The sequence below is a fragment of the Oncorhynchus mykiss genome, chromosome 16 (assembly GCF_057628025.1).
Source record: "Oncorhynchus mykiss isolate SJ-2025 chromosome 16, ASM5762802v1, whole genome shotgun sequence".
NCBI classification, from domain to species: Eukaryota; Metazoa; Chordata; class Actinopteri; order Salmoniformes; family Salmonidae; genus Oncorhynchus; species Oncorhynchus mykiss.
Window position 1 is genome coordinate 28,298,371 of NC_143037.1, and position 20,009 is coordinate 28,318,379.

The following is a 20,009-nucleotide window of genomic DNA, read 5'->3' on the forward strand; positions in this document are numbered from 1 at the left end:
GTGGCAGGCGTGGGGCGGGTCTGGCTCCAAAAAACGGACCCATGCAGAACTCTACTATACACAGTGCCTTCAGAAAGTATTCACACCCATTGACTTTTTTCACATTTTGTTGTGTTATAGCCTAAAATGTATTACATTGTCACTGGCCTACACATAATACCCCATAATGTCAAAGTGGAATCATGTTTTTTTTTTTTTTTTTTTTTTTACAAAATAAAAATAAATAAAAGCTGAAATGTTTTCAGTCAATAATTATTTAACCCCTCTGCTATGGCAGGCCTAATTAAGTTCAGGACTACACATTAGCTTCACAAGTCACACAATAAGTTGCATGGATTTATGCGTGCAATAGCAGTGTTTAACATGATTTTTGAGGTAGTCATTTTTGAATATCTCATCTCTGTACCCCACACACACATCTGTACCCCACCTGTAAGGTCCCTCAGTCGAGCATTGAATTTCAAGCACAGATTCAACCACAAAGACCAGGGAGGTTTTCCAATGCCTTGCAAAGAAGGGCACCTATTGGTAAACATCTGAGTAGTTATTAATTACACTTTGGATGGTGTATCAATACACACAGGAATGTAGAAAACCGCTCAGGGATTTCAACATGAGGCCAATGGTGACTTTAAAACAGTTACAGAGTTTAATGGCTGTGATAGGAAAAAACAGGATGGGTCAACAACATTGTAGTTACTACACAATACGAACCTGAAGGACAGGGGGAAAAGAAGGAAGCCTGTACATAATTCAAATATTCCAAAGCATGCATCCTATTTGCAACAAGGCACTAAAGTAAAACTGCAAAATAATTTGGCAAAGCAATTCACTTTTTGTCCTGAATACAAAGTGTTCAGGGGGCAAATCCAATACAACACATTACTGAGTGAGTACCACTCTCCATATTTTCATGCAAAGTGATGGCTGCATCATGTTATGGGTATGCTTGTAATCATTAAGGACTGGGTATTTTTTCAGTATAAAAAATAAACGTAATGGAGCTAAGCACAAGCAAAATCCTAGTGGAGACCTGGTTCAGGCTGCTTTCCACCAGACACTGGGAGATTAATTCCCCTTTCAGCAGGACAATAACTTAAAACACAAGGCCAAATATACACGAGTTGCTTGGTAAGAAGACAGTAAATATTCCTGAGTGGCAGAGTTTCAGTCTTGACTTAAATCTACTTGAAAATCTATGGCAAGACCTCAAAATGGTTGTCTAGCAATGATCAACAACCAATTTGACAGAGCTTGAAGAATTTTGAAAATAAAAATGGGCAAAGGTTGCACAATCCAGATGTGGAAAACTAATGAAATGTCTTCTTCCAACTCACTCTCAAACACTTAAATCCCCTGAAGGCAGCTCACTTTCTAGCCCACTTGAATAGCCCCCACGATATGCAACTTTTCAGGGAAGTCAGGAACCAATGTACTCAGTCAGTTAGGAAAGCTAAGGCTAGCTTTTGCAAACAGAAATTTGATTCCCGTAGCACTAATTCTAAAGTTTTCGGACACTGTAAAGTCCATGAAGAATGAGAGCACCTCCACCCAGCTGCCCACTGTACTGAGAATAGGAAACAATGTCACCACTGATAAATCTACGATAATCGCTAATTTTAATAAACATTTTTCCACGGCTGGCCATGCTTTCCACCTGGCTACCCCTACCCTGGCCAACATCTCAGCAACCCCTGCAGCAACTTGAGCGTTCAGTGTGTGAAATTGGAGGGCCTGTTGTCCGGACCTCTGGCAGTCTCTATGGGGGTGCCACAGGGTTCAATTCTCGGGCTGACTCTTTTCTCTCTATATATCAATGATGTCACTCTTGCTGCTGGTGATTCTCTGATCCACCTCTATGCAGACGACACCATTCTGCATACATATGGCCCTTCTTTGGACACTATGCTAACAAACCTCCAAACGAGCTTCAATGTCATACAACACTCCTTCCGTGGCCTCCAACTGCTTTTAAATGCTAGAAAAACTAAGTGTATGCTCTTCAACCAATTGCTGCCCGCAACCTCCCGCCCGACTAGCATCACTACTCTGGACGGTTCTAACCTAGAATATGTGGACAACTACAATTACCTAGGTGTCTGGCTAAACTGTAAACTCTCCTTCCAGAATCACATTAAGTGTCTCCAATACTAAATAAAATCTAGAATTGGCTTGCTATTTCGCAAAAAGCCTCCTTCACTCATGCCGCCAAACATACCCTCATAAAACTGACCATCCTACCGATCCTTAACTTTGGCGATGAATGTAGTCTATCACAGTGCCATCCGTTTTATCACCAAAGCCCCATATACTACCCACCACTGCGACCTGTATGTCCTTGTTGGCTGGTCCTCACTACATATCCGTCGGCAAACCGACTGGCTCCAGGTCATCTATAAGTCTTTGCTCGGTAAAGCCCAGCCTTATCTCAGCTCACTGGTCACCATAGCAACACCCACCCGTAGCACACGTTCCAGCAGGTATTTTGCACTGGTCATCCCCAAAGCCAACACTTCTTTTGGCAGCCTTTCCTTCCAGTTCTCTGCTGCCAATGACTAGAACGAATTGCAAAAATCTCTGAAGCTGGAGTCTTATATCTCCCTCACTAACTTTAAGCATCAGCTGTCTGAGAAGCTTACCAATCACCGTACATGTACACAGCCAATCTATAAATAGCACACCCGTCTACCTTATTCCTTTTGACATTACTTACCCGCTTGCTCTTTTGCACCCCAGTATCTCTACTTGCACATTCATCATCTGCACATCTATCACTCCAGTATTAATGTTGTAATTATTGTAATTATTTTCGCCTCTAGGGCCTATTTATTGCCTTCCTCCCTACATTTGCCCACACTGTACATATATTTTTCTATTTTTATTTTATTTTGTGTTATTGACTGTACGTTTGTTTATGTGTAACTCTGTGTTGTTGTTTTTGTCTCACTGCTTTGCTTTGTCTTGGCCAGATCGCAGTTGTAAATGAGAACTTGTTCTCAACTGCCCTACCTGGTTAAATAAAGGTTAAATAAAGATGAAACACTCTCAAACACATAGATCCCCTGAACGCAGCTCACTCTCTAGATCCCAATCACCTGAATTCTGATCACCTGTTCACACACCTGTATGTCATTATCACACACTATTTAGTTCAGTTCTTTGCACCCCATCATTGTGAGATATTGTTTGTTTTGTGACACACTTCTATTCGGAGCTCTGTTTTCCCTTAATTGAAATCCTCCCGTGTATGATAGTTTTTGCCTGCCTCACTAACGACGCTTTTTGCCTATTCCCTGCCTGTACTTTCGGATTTCTTGTTATCAACCTATTGTCTGATCTCCCGGACGGCGTTACTAGCCTTTTCCCTGCCTTTACTGTTGCCTTTTTGGACTCCCTGTGTATGACCTTCTGCCTTCCCCTGGACCCAGCTACCTGCCTCCTGTGGTCCTTCACAAATAAACACCTGCTGCGCCCTGCTCTTGAAACCAGCTCTCTGTCTCCCATCGTGTTCATTGCACATACCCAGAACGATTCACAGCTGTAATCGCTGCCAAAGGTGCTTCTACAAAGTATTGACTCAAGGGCGTCAATACTTAACTAAATTATATATTTCTGTATTTCATTTTCAATACATTTGCAAAAAAAATCTAAAAACATCTTTGCACATATGGGGTATTGTGTGTAGGTATTGTGTGATTTTTTTATTTAATCTATTTTGAATTCAGGCTGTAACACAACAGAATGTGGAATGAGTTGAGGGGTATGAATACTTTCTGAAGGCATTGTATGCTGTACATGGCACATTACATGGATATGAAAACGACCCTGGTTTTAGAACTACTTAATATAAAATGGTGATGTACATTAAAACCTTTGAGTATACTGTAGATATTCAACATATGAGAGTGAAATTGATTATACCAAATATGTAATGAATATTACCTTATAAAGCCCAGCTGTGATCAAAGCTAACAGCAGCAGACCTCCCACAACACCCCCAATGACCCCCTTTGTGAAGTTAACCTCAGGATACACCTCCACCTGAGTTTCAATCTGAGGATGACAAATGCATGTATTTTCAACTGAAGCTAAATTAAGTTATCAATCTTACTGGGCGGCAGGTTTGGAGTCAATTTGAAATTGAAGGCAGTCAATTCAGGAAGTAAACTGAAATTCCAATTCAATAAGTAAAACATTTTAATATATTTTTTTTATAACTTTGCAATAAGCTGAAAAGGAGAAGCTGTTCAAGCCAAACGTTTTTACATATTTGGATTTTAAATTAAATTCACTCCCTGAATTGACTGATTTCAATTCCAATCGACCTCAACCCCGATTTGAGGAGATAACATCTAAAAGGCTACCTTTTGTATAGGTGGGTTATTTTTGGAGTCCGAAGAATAATAGATGTATTGGTTTCTGTCATAATCTACAGTGGCACTGCTGACCAAGTTGAACTGGGCAGACTCAAGACCAATCTGAGAGCAGAGAGAAAGAGCGAGGAATGTTAGTAAGGAGACATGTTCTGTAAATTAGCACAGCTAGCATTGGGGGAAAATACTGTATACAATTATCCATACCTCCATCCTTTCATTTATTACCTGTTCTATCCATTGAGAGCTGAGGTTACCAGTGATGTTATAAGAGTTACGATCCAAATTTCGAATGAAGCTTTTGCACATGAACACCCCACAATTTGCGACAGAGCAGTCCTGTAGGATAGGGGGAAGAAAAAATAATTGCGATCACTTTTGAACTAATGACAATCGAACACATTAATATAATAGAATACATTATTTACTATTAACCCATGAATAAGCATTACAACTATTTATATATGCATTTTAGTTGGTAAGCATTTATAACATATATTATAATTTATAAAGCATTTATACTCCTTTATGGACAATTTATAATGGGTTATTCATGAGTTATAAAGTGTAACACAAATCAAGCATTTTAAAAGTCACATTTTAAGAGGTTGTGAATACCTTTTCTTAATTAAGTTTGCCTTCATACAGAATCAGGCAACTACCTAAATGTAATTCTGTTTACATTTAACAGCATTTCTAGACACAGCAAATCTGTAATAACACCTGTAACAACACTTGGCTTCAACATCTAAAAAATTCTAGAATATATGTTTAGCCATTAGATTATGTGTTAAATAAATAATCTATTAACAGAAAACCTGTCATTGCTACTGTTCGTGACACTCAAGGCAAGTTGGTGTTAGGTGTGACCGTTGCAATACCAGGAAGTTGCAATACCAGGAAGTTGTTGAGAAATATTATTTCAAATAGAAGTGGATGGCATTATAAAACTGAAATGGGCTAGCACTATTCACCACAGCATGATTTTTCTGCAGCTGGTCCACAAACTCTGTGGCAGTAGGTTCCTCATTCTTGTGTCTTTGACAACCTTGAATCTGAAACACAAAAGTTTCCTGTCAATTCCAATCATCACAAAACTGAAATAAAACCTGCAATATCCACCTTCTTTGTCCCATTTCTTGAGATTGAACATAGTGCTTACTTTACTTTATATTTGTGCTATTTGTGCATTTATCATTACTAATGTATTTATACACTGAACAAAAATATAAAAACAATATGTCTAGTGTTGGTCGAATGTTTCATGAGCTGAAATAAAAGATCCCTGAAATGTTACAAAAAGCAAAAAGTGTGCTCTTCACGGATGAATTCCGGTTTCAACTGTACTGGGCAAATGGCAGACCGAGTGTATTGCGTTGTGTGAGCGAGCGAGCAATTTGCTGATGTCAATGTTGTGAACAGTGGGGTTATGGTATTGGCAGCCATAATCTACAGACAATCGAACACAATTGCATTTTATCAATGTCAATTTGAATGCTGAGATACTGTGACGAGATCCTGAGGCCCATTGTCGTGCAATTCATCCGCTGCCATTACCTCATGTTTCAGCATGATAATGCACGGCCCCGTTTCTAGTCCCTCCACAACATGATGCTGCCACCCCCGTGCTTCACGGTTGGGATTGTGTTCTTCGGCTTGCAAGCATCCCCCTTTTTCCTCCAAACATAACGATAGTCAATATGGCCAAACAATTCTATTTTTGTTTCATCAGAGCAGAGGACATTTCTCCAAAGAGTACGATCTTTGTCCCCATGTGCAGTTGCAAACCGTAGTCTGGCTTTTTTATGGCGGTTTTGGAGCAGTGGCTTCTTCTTTGCTGAGCGGCTTTTCAGGTTATGTCGATATAGGACTTGTTTTACTGTGGATATAGATACTTTTGTACCTGTTTCCTCCAGCATCTTCAAAGGTCCTTTGCTGTTGTTCTGGGATTGATTTGCACTTTTCACACCAAAGTACGTTCATCTATTGTAGACAGAATGCGTCTCCTTCCTGAGCGGTATGACGGCCGTGTGGTCCCATGGTGTTTATACTTGCATACTATTGTTTGTACAGATGAACGTGGGACCTTCAGGCATTTGGAGATTTCTTTTGATTTTCCCATGATGTCAAGCAAAGAGGCACTGAGTTTGAAGGTAGGCCTTGAAATACATCCACAGGTACACCTCCAATTGACTCAAATTATGTCAGTTAGCCTATCAGAAGCTTCTAAAGCCATGACATAATTTTCTGGAATATTCCAAGCTGTTTAAAGGCACAGTCAACTTAGTGTATGTAAACTTCTGACCCACTGGAATTGTTATACAGTGAATTATAAGTGAAATAATCTCTCTGTAAACAATTGTTGGAAAAATTACTTGTGTCATGCACAAAGTAGATGTCCTAACCGACTTGCCAAAACTATAGTTTGTTAACAAGACATTTGTGGAGTGGTTGAAAAACGAATTATAATGACTCCAACATAATTGTGTGTAAACTTCCGACTTCAACTGTATATAAATATATACACACTACCGTTCAGAAGTTTGGGGTCACTCAGAAATGTCCTTGTTTTTTAAAGAAAAGCCCATTTTTTGTCCATTAAAATAACATCAAATTGATCAGAAATAGAGTATAGAGATTGTTAATGTCGTAAATGACTATTGTAGCTGGAAATGGCAGATTTTTTATGGACTATCTACATAGGCTTACGAGGCCCATTATCAGCAACCATTACTCCTGTGTTCCAATGGCACGTTGTGTTAGCTAATTCAAGTTTATCATTTTTAAAGGCTAACTGATCATTAGAAAACCCTTTTGCAATTATGTTAACACAGCTGAAAACTTTTGTCCTGTTTAAAGAAGCAATAAAACTGTCCTTCTTTAGACTAGTTGAGTATCTGGAGCATCAGCATTTCTGGGTTTGATTACAGGCTCAAAATGGCTAGAAACAAATATATTTCTTCTGAAAATTGTCAGTCTATTCTTGTTTGAGAAATTAAGGCTATTCCATGCGAGAAATTGCCATCTTGTAAACTGAACATCGTGTACAATGCTGTGTGCTACTCCCTTCAGAGAACAGCACAAGCAGACTCTAACCAGATTAGAAAGTGGGAGACGCCGGTACACAACAGCGTAAGAGGACATGTACATTAGAGTGTCTAGTTTGAGAAACAGATGACTCACAAGTCCTCAACTGGTAGCTTCATTAAGTAGTACGTGCAAAACACCAGTCTCAACATCAACAGTGCAGAGTCGACTCCGGGATGCTGTCTTTCTAGGCAGAGTTCCCCTGTCCAGTGTCTGTGTTCGTTTGCCCATCTCAATCTTATCGTTTTATTGGCCAGTCTGAGATATGGCTTTTTTTTTGCAACTCTGCCTAGAAGGCCAGCATCCCAGAGTCGCCTCTTGAATGTTGACATTGAGACTGGTGTTTTGCGAGTACTATTTACACACAATACCCCATAATGACAAAGTGAAAACAGGTTTTAAGAAATATTTGCAAATGTATAAAAAAAACAGAAATACTTTATTTACATAATTATTCATAACCTTTGCTATGAGACTTGAAATTGGGCTCAGGTGCACCCTGTTTCCATTGATCATGCTTGAGATGCTTCTACAACTTGATTGTAATCCACCTGTGGTAAATTCAATTGATTGGACATGATTTGGAGAGCAGGCATCACTTTTGACAATGTTATGTCAGAGCAAAAACCAAGCCATGAGGTCGAAGGAATTGTCTGTAGCCCTCCGAGACAGGATTGTGTCGAGGCACAGATCTTGGGAATTGTACCAAAAACATTTCTGCAGCATTGAAGGTCCCCAACTTCACAGTGGCTTCCATCATTCTTAAATGGAAGAAATGTGGAACCATCAAGACTCTTGCAAGAGCAATCGGGGGAGAAGGGCCTTGGTCAGGGAGGTGACCAAGAACCCGATGGTCACTCTGACAGAGCTTTAGAGTTCCTATGTAGAGATGGGAGAACCTTCCAGAAGGACAACCATCTCTTTAGCACGACCAATCAGGCCTTTATGGTAGAGCTGCCCGATGGAAGCCATGACAATCATCTTGGAGTTTGCCAAAAAGCACCTGAAGGACTCTCAGACCATGAGAAACAAGATTATCTGGTCTTATGAAACCAAGATTGAACTCTTTGTCCTGAATGCCAAGCGTCACATCTGGAGGAAACCTGGCACCGTCCCTACGTTTAAGCATGGTGGTGGCAGCATCATGCTGTGGAGAAGTTTTTCAGTGGCAGGGACTGGGAGACTAGTCAGGATCGAGGGAAATATGAATGGAGCAATATACAGTGAGATCCTTGATGAAAACCTGCTCCAGAGTGCTTAGGACATCAGACTGGGGTGAAGGTTCTCATTCCAACATGACAACAATGCTAAGCACACAGCCAAGACAACGCAGGAGTGGCTTCGGGACAAATCTCTGAATGTTCTTGAGTGGCATAGCCAGAGCCCGGACTTGAACCCCCTCGAGCATCTCTGGAGAGACCTGAAAATACCTGTGCAGCAACGCTCCCCATCGAACATGACAGAGCTTATGATCTGTGGAGAAGAATGGGAGAAACTCCCCAAATACAGGTGCGCCAAGCTTGTAGCATCATACCCAAGAAGACTCGAGGCTGTAATCGCTGCCAAAGGTGCTTCAACAAAGTACTGAGTGAATGCTCTGAACACTTATGTAAATGTCATATTTGGAGGGTTTACACATTTGCAAAAAAAAAAAAAAAAAGTTTTTGCTTAGTGATTATGGGGTATTTTGTGTAGATTGATGAGGAAAAAAACAATGTAATACATTTTAGAACTGAATGTGGAAAAAGTCAAGGGGTCTGAATACTTTCCGTATGGACTATCTACCAATCCCAGGCATTTTTAAAGTTTGAGACATTGAAAATCAAGACAACCTAGAGACAAACTAGAATACTGGGCAGCTAAACCAAATGTTTTTTTTTCTGTCTAAGCTAAAAAAAATATATATTGTTTTCACATTGTAATTTGCTAAATGAAGTACGTCAAATGTCTCTTCAATATCACTGTTCACCACTTAATCTCATTTTAACAGGGTGTAATTCACTCAATATTGGGAGATTAGACAAAGTTTACAATACCAGAAAGCTTCAATTCTCCTATTTTCTATCAGTTGCATAGGTGATTCAAAAAATTGTTTCCACTCCTCTCACCTGTATACCATTTGGATCAGCCCAGATGTCTTTGTCACCAAGCTTCATTGGCACCTTGATTATCACAGTAAGATTGAAGCCTCTTTCATAATTTTCAACCTGAGAAAGAAGGGGGTATTTTAATTTATGCTATACATTTCAGACATATTAAGTAAATTACACATAAATACTGTATATTAGTATATTATCCTTACCTCAAAGGATTGTTTCACATGTTTCTGCAAATCATTTTTCCCGGCAGTGAAATTAACATAACTGGTTGAATCCTCATTTCTAAATAAATGGGGGGGAAGATTTAGTGAAGACAAATGTTCCGAACAGCTGGGCTAGATTAAGCTTGAGTCATACACTACCGGTCAAAAGTTTAAGAACACCTACTCATTCACGGGCTTTTCTTCATTTTTTTACTATTTTCTACATTGTCGAATAATAGTGAAAACATCAAAACTATGAAATAACACATATGGAATCATGTAGTAACCAAAAAAAGTGTTAAACTAATCTAAATATAATTTATATTTGAGATTCTTCAACTGACAGCTTTGCACACTCTTGGCATTATCTCAACCAGCTTCATGAAATAGTCACCTGGAATGCATTTAAATTAACAGGTGTGCCTTCTTAAAAGTTCATTTGTGGAATTTCTTTCCTTCTTAATGCGTTTGAGCCCATCAGATGTGTTGTGACAAGGTAGGAGTGGTATACAGAAGATAACCCTATTTGGTAAAATTCCATACTATAGCAAGAACAGCTCAAATAAGCAGAGATAAACGACAGTCCATCGTTACTTTCAGACAGGAAGGTCAGTCAATACGGAAAATTTCAAGAAAGGGCAGTCACAAAAACATTGAGCCCTATAATGAAACTGGCTCTCATGAAGACAGGAATGGAAGACCCAGAGTTACCTCTGCTGCAGAGGATAAGTTCATCAGAGTTATCAGCTTCAGAAATTGCAGCCCAAATAAATGCTTCACAGAGTTCAAATAACAGACACATCAACTGTTCAGAGGAGACTGCGTGAATCAGGCATTCATGGTCGAATTGCTCCAAAGAAAGCACTGCTAACGGACTCCAATATGAGACTTACTTGGGCCAAGAAACACGAGCAATGGACATTAGACCGGTGGAAATGTGTCCTTTGGTCTGGAGTCTGAATTTGAGATTTGGGGTTCCAACCGCCATGTCTTTGTGAGACACGGTGTTAGTGAATGGATGATCTCCACATGTGTATTTCCCACTGTGAAGCATGGAGGAGGAGGTGTTATGGTGTGGGGGTACTGTGCTGGTGACACTGTCTGTGATTTATGTAGAATTCAAGGCACACTTAAACTGCATGGCTACCACAGCATTCTTCAGCGATATGCCATCCCATCTGATTTGGGCTTAGTGGGACATTTGTTTTCAACAGGACAATGACCCAACACACCTCCAGGCTGTGTAAGGTCTACTTTACCAGGATTGTGTCAAGGCACAGATCTGGGGAATTGTATCCCCCAAAAAATCGCTGCAGCATTGAAGGTCCCCAAAGAACATAGAGGCCTCCATCATTCTTAAATGGAAGAAGTTTGGAACCACCAAGACCCAAACTGAGCAATCGGGGGAGAAGGACCTTGATCAGTAAGGTGACCAAGAACCCCGATGGTCACTCTCAAAGAGCTCCAGAGTTCCTGTGGAGCGATGGGAGAACCTTCCAGATGGACAACCATCTCTGCAGCACTCCACCAATAAGGCCTTTATGGTAGAGTGGCCAGACGGAAGCCATTCCTGACTGTATTGACTGTATTACCACCACACTGGCGGTCACGAGTCATGAAGGCAGTTAAATTACATGTGACCGTTTGGTCATGGCAATTAGGCTTCTCCAAGCTCTGATGCTGCTGATGGTCATTAGTAGCCTACCAAACTTGCTAACTGCCTTGTACTCAGCACTCTATTGTTCCTTTAATCACTGACATAAATGAAATGTATTCGAAAATCTAACCAAACACTTCATGAGATCCTATGAGCTCATGTTGCACAACATTTCTACAGGCTATGCAATTGGGGGAGAAAGCAGTTCGGATTGGTCTGCCATAAAGAAGGCTTCTGTCTATTTGAGCTGGTCAGTCTGTGTTGGTAATCTGTCGAATTCAACTTTTTTAATGCATTGTGTAGTGGAGCTCCAGAACTTTCTGGAGGATCATATTTTGAAATCATTGGAATTAGAGTATGATAGCTAAAGAGATGGAGAAAACACCTGTGTCCGGATTACATCTTCAAACTAAGGGCAACCATGTCATGGAATTAGTGACAGGGAGACGCGTTCATCATGCATGATGATGTATACAGGTAAGATAGCTAGCTACATTTTCAGATATTAAACGTTTCGAATTTTGACAGAAAGTGGTTTATTTCAAGCAAAATTGTACTGTTAGCTAGCTAACTAACGTTAGCTGGCTGGCTCCCTAGCTCACGTTATTATTTGTATCCCAGAGGCGTTTGCTTTTCTAGTTAGAAACTAATGTTAGCTAGCTAACATTGAACCTGGTTGGTTAGCTCCCAGCATATTCCCAGCATATAGTCATGACATGATTTGGCACTGTGTTCATTGTTGTTTAACTGGCTAACTTTATGGGACGTGTGATCTTACACCTTTTTTTTTACCTAACTAGGTTCATTCTTTACCTAGCTTGCTAGCTAGCTACATGTCTTAAGCTAAAGTGTACAACACCCGTTGAATATGGCCGTTGTTAGTAAACGTACTAAACGTACAAAAAAGCGTAATGAAATTGTTGCTAGCAGAGCTGATTAGGCTGTTTTCATGTTATCCAGAGGTAAACAAAGTGTGCGCTCTGAACGCTCCGACAGCAAAACGAGATGGGTGGGGCTAAAGCTTAAGAGGGTGTGAACGATGCTGAATGGGTGTAGACAAAGAAGATCTCTTCACTAGTTACCAAAACATTCAAAGGCCATTTTCTCAAAAGTGAGTTTACAAGTTTATCAACTTTCAAAGCAGAATTAATTTCCCATTGTTCCTCACAAATGCAGTGTATGATATACCATTTTGTAGCTCGGAGTCTCTGCTTTTATCCAATGTAAAACACTTTTGTAAAAAACAATGTAAAATGTTGCTACATAAGACCAAATCCAGGTGTTGAGTCACATATTTATTTCCCTCACAGAAAAGAATGTCAACTTTTGTACTATGTGGAATAGTAGATTGACATAGGCTAGTGCTTTTGCTGTTCGTTAGGCCTACTCATCTTGTTGGCTGACGAAATGCAAATGTGGACAGTTCTTCCAATATCTTCAATTTGCACATCGGAACTGGATAAGGATACACACAGTTGCGTCCCCGATGAGTCTGTCTTCACTTGCAGCCTGTGAGAAAGACCCGATCACATGACGGAGAGCCATGTGAGTGAGAGGTGCTTCGTAGTACGCAGCACTCAGGGAGAAGGGCACAACAGCCAGTTGTCGCGAAAGGCAAGTTTTTTTTAGGGTGCATTACGGCCACACAAAGGGGATGCCGCCGGGGAATTTGAGGCGTTATCAAGTGCTTGTCAAATTGTGAATGAGAGACTGATGTAGTGTAGAGTCCGCACAAAAAACAAAGAAAGATCTTTCAAGCAACTTTTTTCAAATCATCATTAGAGTCGCATCATGCAGCCTTACAAAGTATTAAAAATCAAAACATATAGCTCAACGTTTGTAGAACAACTAAAGATACATTAAAACATCTTAAGGCTAGGGGGTGGTATTTTCACTTCCGGATGAAAAGCGTGCCCAAAGTAAACTGCCTGCTACTCAGGCCCAGAAGCTAGGATATGCATATTATTAGTATATTTGGATATAAAACACTCTGAAGTTTCTAGAACTGTTTGAATGATGTCTGTGAGTATAACAGAACTTATTTGGCAGGCGAAACCCCGAGGACAAACCATCCAGGAATTTCTTTTTTTGAGGGCACTATCTTTTCAATGGTTTTCTATGGGCATCTGGATTTGTAAAGCACTTGCTTGCAGTTCCTATCGCTTCCACTGGATGTCAACAGTCTGTAGAAATTGGTTGATGTTTTTCCTTTGTGTAATGAAGAAGTCGCCCTGTTCAGAACAAGGGTCGGGTGAAGTGTACTGTTTGATAGAGGCACATGACCTGAAAAGCTCGCTCACTTTGTTTTCCTCCGGTATTGAACACAGTTTATCCCGTCTTAAATTGTATCGATTATTTACATTAAAAAATACCTAAAGTTGTATTAGGAAAGTTGTTTTAAATGTTTGGACAAAGATTACAGGTAATTTATGATATATTTTGTAGTCATGTTGCACTAGTTAAAAATTGTGTTTTTCTGGATCAAACGCGCCAAATAAATGGGCATTTTGGATATATAACGACGGAATTAATTGAACAAGAGGACCATTTGGGATGTTTATGGGACATATTGGAGTGCCAACAGAAGAAGCTTGTCAAATGCATGAATTATATCTTTATTTCAGAGTTTCGTGTCCCGGGTTGAATTATGATTGTCTGTCTTTGTTTGATGGGATGCTGTCCTCAGATAATAGCATGGTTTTCTTTCACCGTAAAGCCTTTTTCAAATCTGATACGTTGGCTGGATTAACAACAAGTGTAGCTTTAATTTGGTGAATTGCATGTGTGATTTCATGAAAGTTTAATATTTATAGTAATTTAATTTGAATTTGGCGCTCTGCCATTTCACTGGATGTTGTCAAAATCGATCCCGCTAAAGGGATTTGATCCCTAAGAAGTTGTTAATAACTCTAAATTAAGGATATAGTACAACCTATTTATTTGTTACCGCTCAACACAGGATAGCGGCATGTGTCTCAAATTGTTTGGAGAAAATATCCTTTCTATTTTATTCAGCTATTCTCAATTGTATTCTTTATACTATAAAATAATATAAAATAATGCCACGGAATTCTAAGCAAATCCTGTCCGCTGAATGAAGTAGTGAAGCCCACAGCCATTTGGCATAGCCAGATCAGGACCTAACATCAGGACAACTCTGAGTATGCTTGTAGCGAAATCCTGCACGGATTTGTTCATCTGAAGTAGACTACATTTTCTTCATATTATGTTTCTTTAGACCTGTCTGAAGTAAATAATGGATTTCTTGAGAAAGTGTAGGCTATATTACATGGATTTATTATACTTTTTCAAACAGATGTTCCAAAGGTCTGCGTCAGTGGCTTGTAGGCTATGTCTGGAAGTCAAGGAGATGCTGAATGTGTTTATGTTATTAGACTGTCAATTACCGTGAAACTGACAGTTATTTGCTTGACAATCACAGGCGGCCAAAAATCGTGACCGCCACAGCCCTAAGTCTGATGAAACCAAGATTAAACTCTTTGGCTTGAATGCCAAGCATCACGCCTGGAGGAAACCTGACACCATCCCTACAGTGAAGCATGGTGGTAGCAGCATCATGCTGAGGGGATGTTTTTCAGCGGCAGGGACTGGGAGACTAGTCAGGATAGAAGGAAAGATGAACAGAGCAAAGTACAGAGGGATCCTTGATGAAAACTTGCCCCAGAGCGCTCAGGGTCTCAGACTGTGGCGAAGGTTCACCTTCCAACAGGACAATGACCCTAAGCAGACAGCCAAGACAATGCAGGAGTGGCTTTGGGACAAGTCTCTGAATGTCCTTGAGTGGCCCAGCCAGAGCCCAGACTTCAACCTATATTTATACCAGTGAAGGCTACTGAAGGGAGGACGGCTCATAATAATGGCTGGAATGGAGCGATTGGAATGGCATTAAACACATAGGAACCATGTGTTTGATACCGTTCCACTCATTCTGCTCCAGCCATTACCACGAGCCCGTCCTCACCAATTAAGGTGCCACCAAGCCTCTTTGATTTGTTCAGTTTATTGACTGTATACATCTCGTTTATAATTCCTGAAATTAAAGCTAGACAGTCAGGGAATATTGGAAATTCCAAAAACGATGGATAAGGACTATCTTTTGCAAATTTTGACAGTGAGGACATAACACATTTTCAGTGCGACCCTCCAGACCTTGTGCAGCCCCCAGGGCAAACTAAGTTTTACACACCTGAGTTAGAGCATTGATGTACGTGATCCAACTGCAAAATGTTGTGTTTTTAAAAAATGTACGCAAATAATGTCTGAGGGACATAAAAGGCCCTATATTTGTAGAACGAGCTAGACCCACATATAGGAAAATATGGTATAAAAATTAAATAGCACATACCTTTTAATCACAACAAAAATGCTGTATTTCACACCAATCTCTTTCACTTTGGAAAGTTCACTCTTTGGCGAGTGTGTATTTCCACTAAACAGGATGAGACGGGGTAATGCAGTTACTACAAATATTGCTAGACAAAACATCATAAGACATGATAACTTTATCTGAGTGTGTACCGCACATACCTTGAGGCATTTGCAGTGAATGTCATCATTTGGCCAAATTGAGTGTTTCTATCAATCCCATAGGAAATTACTAAGAGAGCCTGAGATGAAGGGAAGGAGAATACAATGTTTATTTAAAATATTACCTTAGACTCCTGTAGAAGCGCAGCAAAAAAAGTATGTCATACGGGCATTAGGCGACATTACCATAAATTCCCTTTTAGGGTTTCAGTGAGACGTTATCCCACTGACGTTCTGAGAACGTTCTATGGACTTTAAAACGTTACATTATCATTGGGACCATAAAGGGATGTTCAGTACAGATCCCGGTTTGGTCACAGTATAAAGTTATAAAAAAGGTATTTTGGTGACGACTAGGGAATTTTACAAATAGGCTCCTATTTGTTTCTGAAAGGACGTTATCCCTGGGGCATTCAATGTCAAAGTTCAGAAGGAGACGTTTCAGGCAGGTCCTGGCCTTCAAACAATAATTGGTCGTTAGGAATTTCCCAGAATGTCACAAAATGGAGAAAAGGATGTTGTGGCATGGTCCTGTGGATGTGTTGTCTAGTTCCCAGTTTGTTCTGGGGATGTCCCCTAGAACGATTTTAGGACATTCTTAAAACGTTCTGTCATGGTCCCCTGTTTTTTTTATTTTATCTTCGTTATGGAGACGTCCCCAACGATGGTTAAAGGATGCTCTTAGAATGTACTGTCATGGTTCCCTGGAGTTTTTTTTGTCTAGTTCACGGCTTGTTCTGGGGACTAGAACAAATCTAAAGATGTTTTTTGTATGTTCCCAAGACATGCATTTTTTCTTTTTCAAAGAAATGTTCTCTGGGGGACCTTTGTCTAGATCCCTGTAAGGTACAGTACCAGTACGTCACTGAGGACCATGTCAGGACTTTGTTTTTTTACATTCTCAGGACATACATTTTACTAATCATTATGACTTTGTGTGATGGTCCCAAGGGAACGTTTTCTGGGGGACCTTTGTCTAGTTCCCTCTAAGTTAACAGGACATTGTTGAGGACAATATAAGGATATCCTCAAGACATCCTCAGGACATTTGTTTTATAAGTTAAGTAATGAAATGGGAGAGGGTGTTTGAGCTAAGTGGGACACTGTTCAGCTAAAATAATGTAAATGACAATAAAATTACATATAACATGATCACTTTTAGAGTACTTACATTTCAATATGACCCCATTTGAGATTTGAACTCACAACCTCTGGATTTGTAATATATAGATGTCTGCTGCACCACAAGATCTGGAGCATACTCAGAAGTCCCCCACACATTTCTTGCCTATAACACATCTCTGCACTTAGCAAAAGAGTGCCATTGGCACTGGTATTTTAGTTATCAGTTAATCTGACTATTCTCTAATCGATTTGATTGATCTATTTCTGCAATTTGTGGCTTTTCTGTATAGTTGTCTAATGTTAGTGGGGCATATTACTCTGTTTTAATGTAACTCCTGAATCACTAAGAAATAAAATAGTTTTTCTTGAGTGTATTTTTAACCAAGCTTAATTTACTTAGAAGTGCAAACTGTAGCAATACAGGTGGAATCAGGCATTGACACAGACATGGTGGCATAGCAGGACAATCCGAATGCGGTGAACCAAGAGGTTGTGAGTTAAAATGCCAGGTGAGGACATGTTGAATAATACTTACTGTATAAATGAACATGTGCAATGTATTCATGTATGTCAAAGTGTGTCAAATATGTTGAAAACACTGTATGTTAAAAGCACTGTTTGTGTGTAGGTGTCCCTAAACCTACCAACAGACAAAGAGCTGTTAATAGATCAGTAGTTCACCAATCAGGGCCTTGATGGGCTCGACAACAGTAACTAGGGGTGATGTGTAATGAAACGAGTGTGTGAATCCCCAGGTAGGTGGGTATAATGTTTTTTGGGGGGGACTATCAGACTATCCTGATGACTGATACACTGAATGTCCTGAGAACGTCCTAAAATCATTCTGACTTGACCTTCAATGACATCCCAGGAACATGGAGGGAACTAGACAAAAGTCACCTGGAGAACATTCCTTTGTGACCATCACACAATGTCCCGATGACAGGAAAAAATGATATCTTGAGAAGTCCCTAAAAACGTATTTAGGGACATCCCCGGGAACTAGACAAAAACCTACACAGGGCCATGACACAATGTCTACAGAACATCCTAAAATTGTCCTTGGGGACGGCCCCGGAACAAAACAGGGAACTAGACAAAATCTCCACAGGACCATGAAACAATTTCCTGACGACTTTCGGTAACCATTTCCTGACTTTCTGTGGACGTCCTAATGACATTTTTTTTTTGCAGGGAGTACAGATTGCTTCTACAGTTCAATAGGATGTTTTATTTAGTAAGTAATAGGGATGTTATTACAATACAGTCTCATTTTACTGTTATTGTAATGATGAACATATGTTGTAAGTGAGACAGACCTTAGAATCGCTTTTGAAGATTGGCTTGTCAATGGTGCAGTCACTTAGTCCCCACATTACATTTCCCACACTGTCTGATGAGTTACACTCCACTCTTCCCTGGAGAGCAATGACAGGACAATGACAATTTATGTCAACTTCAGGCAATAGTTCACTGAAATTACCAATGAAACACTGGAAATGTACATACTGGACCTACAGAAATGACTATCACTTAAACAATATAAATCCTTCCTGCCCCTCAAACACCGAGTTTATAGCTACTCACTCCCTCTCCTTCCTTATATGTACTCTTACCTGGAGTATGGTGAACTTCCTGAATGAAAGTCCTGCAGGGTATTTGAGAATAACGTGGCTGTTGTAAGAGTTCTCTTCCCTGCTTTCGACTGACACTGTCACATTTATCACCTCATCTATGCCAACCCTCACCTCTGAACTCCTGAGAGAAGTGAGAAAGAGAGCGCAAAAGTAATAAAGAAATTATTCTCATTGTCATTACATCATGCTTGTTTTCCTCAACCTTTGCCTATCATTGACATCATCATCCTATCCATCTTCATCATCATTTTCATCTTCATCCATTTTACTCGTCAGCTGCTGCAACGCTCTAATCGACATTCTAATCATCATACTTTTTACTTTAAAAAAAAGTGTAATCTTACCCAGTAGAAAAACAGAAAGGCTCTGAGTCAATGCTAGTTATCTTACCTAGTGAAATTAAAATCCACTTTCAGGTTGTCAATGCAGTTGTTATCAGCGCCACAGTTGATCTCAAAACCTAACTGTGGGATGAAGAAAGATGTTCACCAAGTTCACTTAACACGTTACCTTCTTCACAATGACTAGGATATAGATGTATCTTTACCCCCCCCCCCCTCCACACACACACACACACACACACACTCTCAACAGCCTTTTTTGAGGGATTTCAAATCAACTTTGACACAGTTTTTATTGTCAAAAGTTAAGAGAAGAAACATACAGGATGATATGTTGAAGTCGGAGACCGCGGGGAAAGGCTAGAGCTGAGGCCACCAGGAGATGTTGTTGGCAACCCTTCAAATGTGAAGTCAAGTTCATTGGACAGTTCATTGAGGGAGTCTTCTGGGCAAGCCTATAAAAAATAGAATCTTCAGAGACATTTTATCATTCAAACTCCTCTAAAGAGGTTTACTGTACTGTGATATTGTTAACATTGACATGTCAAGGCTCTATGGCTGTATCCTTTAGAGTGTTTAGTAATGACAGAGGGGAGAAACCAATGAGCATACGCTTTTGAGGTTGTCGACATGTGACAGCCATAAAGCCCAGACTTAAAGCTGATACAATTTGATGTGTACTCCACATAATAGTCACATAGTATGTCATTCCAAAGTTTCAGCTGCTATTCTCTCATTGGATCCCGAAAAATACTTTTGACTGCTTAGAGCACTAAAACTCCACCTGAAAAAGGCACATCATTCAACTTATGGTGACAGTAACGCCCTTGTTTGCTGTATTGTTGTAGGCTAAAGCTTCTTCGTCATATGAACCTATCATGTACAGAAAAGGTGGCCAGGAATTTATTCTGCAATGGTTATGAAACTATATATTATGTT

General features: G+C 39.9%; 1 protein-coding gene across 2 annotated transcripts in view; it reads right to left on the bottom strand.

Annotated features, from left to right (window-relative positions):
* The window catches only part of itgam.1 (integrin, alpha M (complement component 3 receptor 3 subunit), tandem duplicate 1), a 60,065-nt gene that overhangs the window by 3,663 nt on the left and 36,393 nt on the right, over window positions 1-20,009 (bottom strand). For both annotated transcript variants that reach the window (XM_021565550.3, XM_021565552.3), the window contains exons 18-29: window positions 19,394-19,525; window positions 19,120-19,193; window positions 18,709-18,850; window positions 18,412-18,510; window positions 15,968-16,047; window positions 15,786-15,869; window positions 9,763-9,841; window positions 9,569-9,667; window positions 5,348-5,428; window positions 4,602-4,712; window positions 4,365-4,478; window positions 3,943-4,053 (exon numbers count right to left, since the gene is read on the bottom strand). In XM_021565550.3, the coding sequence (XP_021421225.3) occupies window positions 3,943-4,053; window positions 4,365-4,478; window positions 4,602-4,712; window positions 5,348-5,428; window positions 9,569-9,667; window positions 9,763-9,841; window positions 15,786-15,869; window positions 15,968-16,047; window positions 18,412-18,510; window positions 18,709-18,850; window positions 19,120-19,193; window positions 19,394-19,525 (1,206 nt within the window). The remainder of the gene's footprint in view (window positions 1-3,942; window positions 4,054-4,364; window positions 4,479-4,601; window positions 4,713-5,347; window positions 5,429-9,568; window positions 9,668-9,762; window positions 9,842-15,785; window positions 15,870-15,967; window positions 16,048-18,411; window positions 18,511-18,708; window positions 18,851-19,119; window positions 19,194-19,393; window positions 19,526-20,009) is intronic.